Consider the following 11726-nt stretch of genomic DNA (forward strand, 5'->3'; position numbering starts at 1 on the left):
CCCCACCATCCAGGCCATGATCTCCCTGGCTGCTGCATTGGGAAGGAGGTACAGTCTTAGTTTCCGCACCACCAAGTTCAGGGATTGTTACTACTCTTCAACCATCAGACCCCTGAAACAATGTGAATGATTTCACCCAACACTGGACTGCCTCACAACCTATGGATTCACTTTCAAGGACTCTATAAGTCATATTCTCATATTATTTATTTATTTACTAATTTATTATTTTTTATTTTTTTATTTTCACAGTTTGTCTTCTTTTGGCAACTGGTTGTCAGTCTTTGTGTGTTGTTTTTCATTGATGATGTTGTACTTGTATATTCTACTGTGAATTCCTGCAAGAAAATGAATCTCAGGGTGGTATATGGTAACATATACTACTTTGATAATAAATTTATTTTGAATTTTCACCTCTCTCCAACATTGAGGATATATTCAAAAGATGGTGCCTCAAGCAGGTGGCATCCTTGATTAAAGACCCTCACCATCCGGGACATCCTTACTACTACTGGGGAGAGGGAGGCACACCTCTTTCATTCACCCCTCTTCTGGGTTTTTATTTGCTAATTTTCTTGGATTGGGTGCATAAATACATTTCTGGATGGCACATCCATTGAGATCTAAACAGTCAATTTTTCTCCACCATCATCATCTCCCACATTCAGCTACTTGAAGATATGTGACTGCAGATGCTGAAATCTGTGTGGATTGGCACCTCACTGACAATTAGCATTCGTGCTCCACAGGGATGTATGTTTAGCCCACCGCTCTACTCTCTCTACACCCATGACTGTGTGGCTAGGCATAGCTCAAACAGAATCTATAAATTTGCTGATGATACTATTATTGTTGGCAGAATTTCAGTTGGTGACAGAATTTCAGGAGTGAGATATACCAGTCAGTTGAGTGGTGTCGTGTCAACATCCTTGCACTCAATGTCAACAAGACCAAAGAGTTGATTGTGAACTTCAGGAAGGGTAAGATGGTGGAACACAAACCAATCCTCACAGAGGGATCAGAAGTGGAGAGAGTGAGCAATTTCAAGTTTCTGGGTGTCAATATCTCTGAGGTCCTAGCCTGGAATCAACATAATAATGCATCTTTAACGAAGCCAAGAGAGTGGCTGTATTTCATTAGGAGTGTGAGGAGATTTGATTTGTTAAGCAAAACACTAGAAAACTTCAGCAAATCTGCAGTGGAGAGCATTCTGACTGGCTTCATCACCATTTGGTACTGGAGTGGGAGGAGGTGTGACTGCAATTGCAGAAACTTGTAAAATTAGTCAGCTCCATCACGAGTACCAGTCTCCATACTATCCAAGACATCTTCAAGGATCGGTGTCTTAGGAAGGGTGCCCTCTTCACAATGTTACCATCAGGAAGGAGGTACAGAAGTCTGATGGCACCCCCTCAGTGATTCGGGAACAGCTTCTTCCCCTCTGCCATCTGATTCCTAAATGGACACAACCCATGAACAAAACCTCACTACTGTTTATTTCTGTTTTTTTGGACTGCTTATTTTGACTTAACTATTTAATAACATATAACTACTTAATTAAACTATTTTTTCTCTTTATTTATTTATCATATATTTCATTGTACTGCATCCATAAAGTTAACAAATTTCACGACATATGCTGGTGATGTTAAATCTGATTCTAAGCTGGAGTGAGAAGTGAACTACTGGGGTAAACATTTGTGTATGCCCGTATATGGCTATTTTTGACTTTGCAGTCTCAAACCTGATACAGGATCTTGATCTGAAATGTTGACCATCCCTTTGCTTCTATTGGCCCAGCTTGTTCGTTGCTTTAAGCCACTTGTTAAGTTTGTTCATTAAAGGCAGTCATCACCCAACGAGCTGGAGGAATAAACTAAGGGCCAATGGTTCAGGTGGGTACAAGCTTGATCTTAAATAGACCTTTCTAAAAGCATTTCAGTGTTGAAACTAAATGAGGAGATCACATGTTTTGGCATGCTAAATTTTTGTAGGATTATATTGTGCTAACTTAGATCAAAGCTGTTTGCATTTTTATGTTAATTATCTTCCATAGAATCATAACAACATACAGCCCAGCTTAAAATTGCTGACCATAACTCTATTTGCCTGCAGCAGGACTTTTCTACCTAATTACTCATTCAAAAGCCTTTTGAACTTTGGAATTATATCTGTCTCTTCTACTTACTTTGTTAACTCGGTCCAGTTATTCAACACCCTCTGTGTGAAAAACTTACCCCTTAGATCTCCTTCAAATTTCTCCAATCTCATGTTAAACCTCTGACCTGGAAAAATAATTCTGATTATCTGTTCTGCCTATACCCCTCACAATCTTGTAAAATCCTTATCAAGCTCTTATAAGCTGCCCATCCCCCATATGAGTCATCTGTTGTCGGCCCCCAACCAACACATATTTCACTCTCCCCTCCTACCCCTCCTCACAGTCCCCCACCCTGCTCTCATGACTATACCCCTTCTCCACATGAAACCACCACGGTGGGCTTCACAGCTGAACAGGTGAGAAGACAGCTGAAACGTCTCAACCCAAGCAAGGCTGCAGGACCGGATGGTGTCAATACCAGGGTGCCCCTCAGCTATGTGGAGTACTTCGCCATGTCTTCAACCTGAGCCTGAGGCTCCGGAGGGTTCCTGTACTGTGGAAGACATCCTGCCTCGTCCCTGTGCCGAAGACGCCGCGCCCCAGCGGCCTCAATGACTACAGACTGGTGGCATTGACCTCCCACATCATGAAGACCTTGGACAGACTTGTTCTGGAGCTGCTCCGGCCTATGGTCAGGCCACACTTAGATCCCCTCCAGTTCGCTTACCAGCCCCGATTAGGAGTTGAGGATGCCATCGTCTATCTGCTGAACCGTGTCTACGCCCACCTGGCCAAGCCAGCGAGCACTGTGAGGGTCATGTTTTTTGACTTCTCCAGTGCATTCAACACCATCTGCCCTGCTCTGCTGGGGGAGAAGCTGACAGCGATGCAGGTGGATGCTTTCCTGGTGTCATGGATTCTTGATTACCTGACTGGCAGACCAGAGTATGTGTGCTTGCAACACTGTGTGTCCGACAGAGTGATCAGCAGCACTGGGGCTCCACAGGGGACTGTCTTGTCTCCCTTTCTCTTCACTACTTACACCTCGGATTTCAACTACTGCACAGAGTCTTGTCATCTTCAGAAGTTTTCTGATGACTCTGCTCAGGGTGTCTGACCCTCCAAGGGAACAGTTGTAATGTTTGATGGCCACAGGCAGAAATGACTTCTTATGACGCTCTGTGCTGCATCTCGGTGGAATGAGTCTCTGGCTGAATGTACTCCTGCGCCCACCCAGTACATTATGTAGTGGATGGGAGATATTGACCAAGATGGCATGCAATTTGGACAGCATCCTCTTTTCAGACACCACCGTGAGAGAGTCCAGTTCCATCCCCACAACATCACTGGCCTTATGAATGAGTTTGTTGATTCTATTGGTGTCTGCTACCCTCAGCCTGCTGCCCCAGCACACAACAGCAAACATGATAGCACTGGCCACCACAGACTCGTAGAACATCCTCAGCATCGTCCGGCAGACGTTGAAGGACCTCAATCTCCTCAGGAAATAGAGACGGCTCTGACCCTTCTTGTAGACAGCCTCAGTGTTCTTTGACCAGTACAGTTTATTGTCAATTCGTATCTCCAGGTATTTGTAATCCTCCACCAGCCTATCCAGCCTATCTAATTTCCTCATATTACTACAGCCCTCCATTCTGGCACAACTCTGCTCATTGTGGTTAAACATAGACACTCAGGGATTGGAGGTGTCTAGGCTGGTGGCTGACACAAGTTAATTTTGAGAAGCAGGAACTTTTTCCTAGAGTTACGATCTGATTCATGAATGTCAATGTTGTTTTATGTACTTACTGGTTCCACAAGAGGGGAAAGGTCTAAACTTTTAGGAAGGGATACGAAAACTTTCCAACTAATTCACAGAGGGCAGCACATTATATAATCAAGTGGCCACTTTATTGGGTACACCTGTACACCTGCTTATTAATGCAAATATCTAATCAGCCAATCATGTGGCAGTAACCCAGTGCAGAAAAGCATGCAGGCATGGTCAAAATGTTCAATTGTTGTTGAGACCAAACATCAGAATGGGAAAGAAATATGATCTAAGTGACTTGGACTGTGGGATGATTGTTGGTGCTAGATGGGGTGGTTTGTGTATCTTACAAACTGCTGATCTCCTGGGATTTTCACACGTAACAGCTTACAGAGAATAGTGTGGAAAACAAACAAAAAATCCAGTGAGTGGCAGTTCTGTGGGCAAAAACACCTTGTTAAAGAGAAGTCAAACAAAAATAGACTGGTTGAAGCCAACAGGAAGGTGCCGGTAACCCAAATAACCACACATTAGAACAGTGGTGTCCAGAAGAGCATTTCTGAACACACAACACATTGGACCTTAAAATGGATGAGCACTGCAGCAGGAAACCACAAGCATACACACAGGAATACACTCAATGGGCAGTTTATTAGGTAAAAGAGGTACCTAATAAAGTGACCACTGAGTGTATATCTCAGCAAGTTGGACAGAAACTACTGTTGCAATAATTCACTACTTGCAAAGTAACACTTCTGCTTCTTGACTCTCCAGTTTAAGGCTGTAAATTATTGTCAGAAACACTGGTGATAATAACTTATTGCATTTACATGTAATTATTTTGATTGCTATTCCATAAATTACATTTAATGATTTTAAGATGGACTGCAGCAAAGAGAAATGAATAGCAACACAAAAATTGCAGGTAACAGAATCAGGAGCAAAAAAAAACCCAAAACTGCTGGAAGAATGTAGCAGCTCATGCAACGTCTATGGAGAAAGAAATTGTTAACATTTCAGGTGAGACCGTGCATCGGGACTGAGAGTGGAGAGGGAAGAATAGTCAGAATAAGGAGGAGAGGGGATGAGCTCAGGAGCTGGTGGCTGATAGTTGGACCAAACTGATAGGTGGGGGATAACTGGCAAATGGACTCAGATGAGGGGGCTGGTGGAGGGGGGGGGGGCACAGGTGGAATTTAGGAGAAAGACACAGGTGAATAATAGGTGAAGCAGACAATAGAAGAAAGGGGACAAATGAAGCCAAATAGGGGGAAGGAAGGATGAAGGTGGAAAGAGTTGCTGGATGATGATAAGCAAGAACACAAAGTCCACCCGTGCTGGAATTTGATAAGTAAGGAAGATGATAATGGATAAAGGACTGATATGTTATAGAAAAGGCTTCTCATTATACTTGTAACAGAGTTGCATAATGGTATCACGTAGTTACCAAAATCAGAATGATCTTGTATTACCCTATCATCATATGTTGAGGTAGGTATGTAATGCACTATAATAAATTTCTAAAAGAAGTAAAGCTATTCATTGAGTTCCACAACTTAGTATAGATGTCTTTGTGAGAAGGAGTAATGATTTTTTAAAAATAAGTCTACAAAATCGAACCAATCAAAAAATACAGGGGAAACAATTATGACAGACTAAATCCATTACAATTTCTAAACCAATGTTGACAAGAACAGGAATGATTTCCTAGAAATGATGCTGCGTCAAAGTGCATTGTTTGCAATGAACTAATGACAATTACAGTTGTAGCGATGAAGGGAATAAGTATATGTAGCTCTGAACAGGACTCAAAGTCAGGTCAAGTCAATGATCAGGTGTAGGGAAGGGTGAGGGAAGGTGATGATCAGCAAAGCAGCCCGAAATCAAGTAATCAGTGGGGAAGGGGCCTCCAGCATGCAGAGATGGGAGGGGTAGTGAGTACAATTGTCTTGAAGACCTGGTAAGGGCCTGATGTTGGGTCAGCAATCAGGTACGATATTAGGAGAGCTGGGGTTACAGGGAAGATTAGGAACCTTCCACACTCCATCAGGAACCTCTATGGATTATCAGGCTGATAGCCTTGGTGAACTGGAAGATCAGAAAGAGTGAGGAAGCTGGGGAATCACTGTGCTGAGTGCCAACTGATTGGTAGTTGGTAGAGAAAGCAGAGGAGATCCATAGCAATGGGAACACTCACAAAATGCTGGAGGAACTCAGCAGGTCGTGCGGCATCCATGGAAATGATCAGTCAATGTTTCGGGCCGGAACTCTTTGTCAGGACTGATCGTTTCCACGGATGCTGCCCAACTGAGTTCCTCCAGCGTGTTGTGAGTGTTGCTTTGACCCCAGCATCTGCAGGTTATTTTGTGTTTACATAGCAATGGGAAAGTGTCTCGGGGAAAAAATGTAAATATGAGAATTACCTTAATGTTAATCTCAGGAGAACAACACTGACCTTTCCAGTCTGTGCACTTGACTAATTATAGTGCAGAAATAGGCCATTTGATTCAAGGAATTCATCCTGGCTTCAGCCAAGAGTGATCTAGTAAGTCATCATCTGATCTTCCCTTCTAGCCTTGCATGTTTCTTTTCACTTTCACATGTTTCTATCCAATTTCGTTTTAAACAAAATGATCACACTATCAGGCAGTGAATTTCAGATTATGATTACCAACTGTTATGTAAAAGGATATTTTCTCAATCTCACCTCTAGCCTTCTGATCCTTGAATTTTCCATCAGTGGAAATAATTTCATGTCACTCATTTTCTGTATAATCCTGGTGAGTTTTGAAACATCCTTCCAAGTCACCTCCCAATTATTTCTCTTCTAAGGAGAAAAGTTTCACCTAACTACCCACATAACTCCATTCCTTGATCTCTGGGGACCATTCTGCAAAATCTATTCTAAACCTTTTCAAGAAACTTGACATTGTTCCTGTGGTGAGATGAGCTTTACCATTGAAGCCATTTTTGTAAATATCTACCGCAACTTTTTGGTCAAAATTTGAGACAATACTGCAGTTGGCATTGATCATTATGGGTAAGGAAGCAGCAAAAGTTTATTATCTCTCAAATAAAATAATGAATGTTATTTTAGTCTAGTGTCTCGAGTCATCACCTTTAAGATTTTGTACATATTTAAATATAAATGCAATACTGCACTGAATGTAGTCTTAATTCCAAATGGTGTCAAGCTGATTGTGAAATCTCTCAACTTACAATAATAATAATTAATTCTGAGGAAAAAAGTGTCCTAAAATATAGAAATGTGAAAGCAGGATTAGGAATTAGATGTATTAGTAAAAGGGATTGTGCGTGAATGTGGATAATGAATAATATGTAACAGCAATAGCAAACTGATGTGAATGGAAATTAAATTTAGCCCTACAATTGCTTGAGGCATTCTATTCTCGATAATGTCATGCATAAAGCTAAAAAATTAAATTAATTGGAGGTGCAGATGAGCTTTTTGATGCAAAATTGAAAAAGATTGAGAAATGCCTGAATTATACTTAAATAAGATCCTAAGACCACAAGACATAGGAGCAGAATTAGGCCATTTGGCCCATCGAGTCCTCCCTGCCATTCAATCATGACTGATCTCTTTTTTCCCTCTCCTCAGACCCACTCTTCAGCCTTCTCCCTGTAACCTTTGATATCATGTTCAATCAAGAAACTATCAAGCTCTTCCTTAGGTATACCCAATGATCTGGTCTCCGCAGCTGCCTGTGGTAACAAATTCCACAAATTCACCACCCTCTGGCTTAAGAAGTTTCTCTACATCTTTGTTTTAAACGGACGCCCCTCTATCCTGAGACTCTGCCCACTTGTCCTAGACTCCCCCACACCATGGGAAACATCCTTTCCACATCTACTAATGTTTAAGTCTTTCAACATTCAAAAGGTTTCAATGACATCCCCCCTCATCCTTCTAAATTCCACAAGTACAGGCTCAGAACCATCAAATGTTCCTCATATTATAACCCTCTCATTCCTGGAATCATACTGGTGAACCTCCTCCAAACCCTCTCCAATGCAGCACATCTTTTCTTAGACAAGGAGCCCAAAACTGTTCACAATAATCAAGGTGAGGGCTCACTAGTGCCTTATAAAGCATTTGCATCACATCCCTGCTCTTATATTCTAGACCTCTTGAAATGAATGCTAACAATGCATTTGCCTTCCTCACCACTGACTCAACCCGCAAGTTAACCTTTAGTGTGTTTTGCACAAGGACTCCCAAGTCCTTTAGCATCTCAGATTTTAGGATGTTCTCCCATTTAGAAAATAGTCCTGCTACCCTGCTATTTATTTCTTCTACCAAAGTGCTTACGATGCATTTTCCAACATTGCATTTCATTCGTCACTTTCTTGCCCATTCTCCAGATCTCTCTAAGTCCTCCAGAACACTATCCTTCCTGTTTCCACAACACTATCTGCCCCTCCACCTATCTTTGTACCATCTGAAAACTTGGCAACAAAGCTATCTATTCTATCATCTAAATCATTTATATACAGCATAAAAAGAAGCAGTCCCAACAGCAACCCCTGCTGAACACCACTGGTCACTGGCAGCCAACTAGAAAAGGATCCTTTTGTTCCCATTCGTTGCCTCCTATCAATCTACCAATGCCCTAACCATGCCAGTAACTTTTCTGTAATACCATGAGCTCTTAACTTGGCAAGCAGCCTTATGTGAGACATCTTGTCAAAGGCCTACTGAAAATCCAAATATACAACATTTACTGCATCCCCTTTATCTAACTTACTTGTAATCTCCTCAAAGAATACTAACAGGTTTGTCAGGCAAGACTTTCCATTAAGGAAACCATACTGATTTCGTCCTATCTTGTTCTGTGTCACTAAGTACTCCATAATCTCATCCATAACAATTGACTGCAACATCTTCCCAACCACTGAGGTCAGGCTAACTGGTCTATAATTTCCTTTCTGCTGCCTCTCTCCTTTCTTAAAGAGTAGAGTGACATTTCCCAGTCCTCTGGAACCATGCCAGAGTCTAATGATTCTCGAAAGATCATTACTAGTTCCTCCACAATCTCTACCACTACCTCTTTCAGATCCCTAGGTTGCAATTCATCTGGTCTGGGTGATTTATGTACCTTTAGGTCTTTCAGCTTTTTGAGCACCTTCTTGTAATAGTAACTACACTTATGTCTCTCACATCCTTTAACACCTGGAACACTGCTATTGTCTTTCACAATGAAGACTGATGCAAAATAGTCATTTAGTTCACCTACTACCTCTTTGCCCCAATTATTTTTTCTCTGGCCTTATACTATATTGGTCCTATATCCACTCTCATCTCTTTTTTATTTTTTATATACTTGGAAAAGGCTTTTTCTATTCACCTTGATATCTCTTTGTTAGCTTGCTTTCATATTACATCTTTTCCCTCGTAATGATTCTCTTAGTTGTACTCTGTAGGTTTTTAAAAGCTTCTCAATCCTCTATCTTCCCACAAATTGTTGCTTTATTATATGCTCTCTCTGTTGCTTATGTATTAGCTTTGAACTCCCTTGTCAGCTACGATTGTACTATTTTGCCATTCTTTGTTTTTGGAATACATCTATCCTGCACCTTCCTCATTTTTCCCAGAAACTTACACCATTGCTGCTCTGCTGATACCCTGTCAACATCTTCCAATTTACTCCAAACAACTCCTCTCTCATAGCGATGTAATTTCCTTTACTCCACTGAAATACTGCTACATCAGACTTTACTTTTTCCCTATCAAATTTCAAGTTGAACTCAATCATATTGTGATCATTGCTTTCGAAGGGTTATTTTACCTTCAGCTCTCTAGTCGCCTCTGGTTCATTACATAACACCCAATCCAGTATAGCTGATCCCCTATTAGACTCAACGACAAGCTGCTCTAAAAAAAACCATCTCTTAGGCATTCAAGAATTTCACTCTCTTGAGATCCATCCCTCCAATACAATGCGTAACCTTGGACATTCAGCTCCCAACTACAGCCACCCTTCAGCCATGATTCAGTGATGGCCACAGTACCATACCTGACAACCATTAATAGTGCAACAAGAACATTCAGCTTATTTCCTATACTCCGTGCACTGGCATATAACTCTTTGAGTACTGTTTTTGCTGTCCTTTTTGATTCTGCATCACTAATACATGGATACTCATCCTCTCATCTGTCTGCCTTTCCTAACAGTCTGACTGCACAATCTTTGTTTTTTTAACATCCTTCCTATCCTGAGTCCCTTCACTCAGGTTCCCATTCCCCTGCTAATTCCCCAACAGCTCTAACAAACCTGCCCACGAGAATATTGGTTCCCCTTGGGTTCAGGTGTAAACCGTCCCTTTTGTACAGGTCATACCTTCCCCCAGAAGAGATTCCAATGATCCAAGAACCTAAAGCCCTGCCCCCTGCACCAGCTTCCCAGCCATGCATTTATCTGCCAAATCATCCTGTTTCTACCCTCACTGGTGCATGGTACAGGTAGCAATCCAGAAATTACTATCCTTGAGGTCCTGCTTCTCAGCTTTCTGCCTAGCTCTCAAAATTGCCTCTTCAGGACCTCTTTGGTTTTCCTTCCTTTGTTATTGGTACCAATATGTATGAAGGCATTTGTCTCCTCTCCCTCCTCCTCCAAAATGCTGTGGATGCAATCCGAGACATCCCTGACCCTAACACCAGGGTGTCCCATTCATGTCCACAGGACTTCTAACAATTGAGTCCCCTATCACTACTGCTTCCCTCTTCTCCCTCTTTCCCTTCTGCATCATGGACCCATGCTCAGTGCCAGTAACCTGGTCTCCATGGCATTCCCCTGGGATGTCATCCCCCCTCAACAATATCGAAAACGGTATACTTATTATTGAGAGGAATGATCGCAGAGGTGCTCTGCCCTCACTGCCTATTCACCTTCCCATTCCTTGTCCTGACAGTCAGCCAACTGCCCACCCCCTGCAATTTAGAAGTGACTACTTCCCTGTAACTCTGATCAATGATCTCCTTACTCATCCAGCTGCTGCTCCAGATCCCTGACACAGTCCTCAAGGAGCTGCAGCCGGAAGCACTTTACGCAGATGTAGTTCCCTACAAGATTGTGGGTTTCCAGGACTCCAACATTCAACATGAAGACCACACAACGGGCATTTTAACTACACCGAGTACTCCTGACAGTAAGAACAAAAGGGAAACTTAATAGAAACTTATCCGGACAACTTACCAGAGCCAATGCCTCTTCTGATCTGAAGTCTCCTTTGAACCAATGGAATTATGTGAACAATCCTATTTCTAATCCTTTATCAAATGAGTCAGAATATTTCTTTGATTTGCCCTCGAGCTGCTTAAGTGCATTGAATTAAATAGATTAGGAAATGGTTTTGCTGTAGAATGCAGATGTAGATAAATGCAAGGCAGACAAGCACAGCAATCTGTTGAAGGACCAAGGGCAGTGGAGTAGTGCAACGGTCGGCGTAATGCCTTACCCTGCCATCGATCTGAGTTAAACGTCCTTTGTTGTCTTTAAGCAGTTTATACATTCTCCCCATGACCACCTGGGTTTCCTGTGGGTGCTTTGCTTTCCTTGCACGTTTTGAAGTTGCCTGAGTCAGGCAGGCATGCTATGTTGGTGCTGGAAGCACAGTGACACTTGTGGGTTACCCCTGCACAGCTTTGGACTGTGTTGGTCATTGAGGCAAACAAGGCAATTCACTGTATGCTTCAATACTTCGATGTATATGTGACAAATAAAGCTAATCTTTCTTTCTTTCTACTAGTCAACACACGCTGTACAAAGAACCAAGAATTAAATTACACTCTTGTCATTCATGCCACATTTGAAAATATCTTCAGCTTTTGAG

At 42.0% G+C, this 11726-nt stretch overlaps 1 protein-coding gene across 1 annotated transcript in view; it reads right to left on the reverse strand.

Annotated features, from left to right (window-relative positions):
• Positions 1–11405, reverse strand: part of LOC134343762 (STEAP1 protein-like) — a 29234-nt gene extending 17829 nt beyond the window's left edge. The window contains 1 exon segment of the mRNA XM_063042502.1: positions 11352–11405. Coding sequence (XP_062898572.1) covers positions 11352–11405 — 54 coding nt within the window.
• Positions 11406–11726: the final 321 nt, after the last annotated feature.

This window comes from Mobula hypostoma, chromosome 3 (assembly GCF_963921235.1).
Source record: "Mobula hypostoma chromosome 3, sMobHyp1.1, whole genome shotgun sequence".
Classification (NCBI taxonomy): domain Eukaryota; kingdom Metazoa; phylum Chordata; class Chondrichthyes; order Myliobatiformes; family Myliobatidae; genus Mobula; species Mobula hypostoma.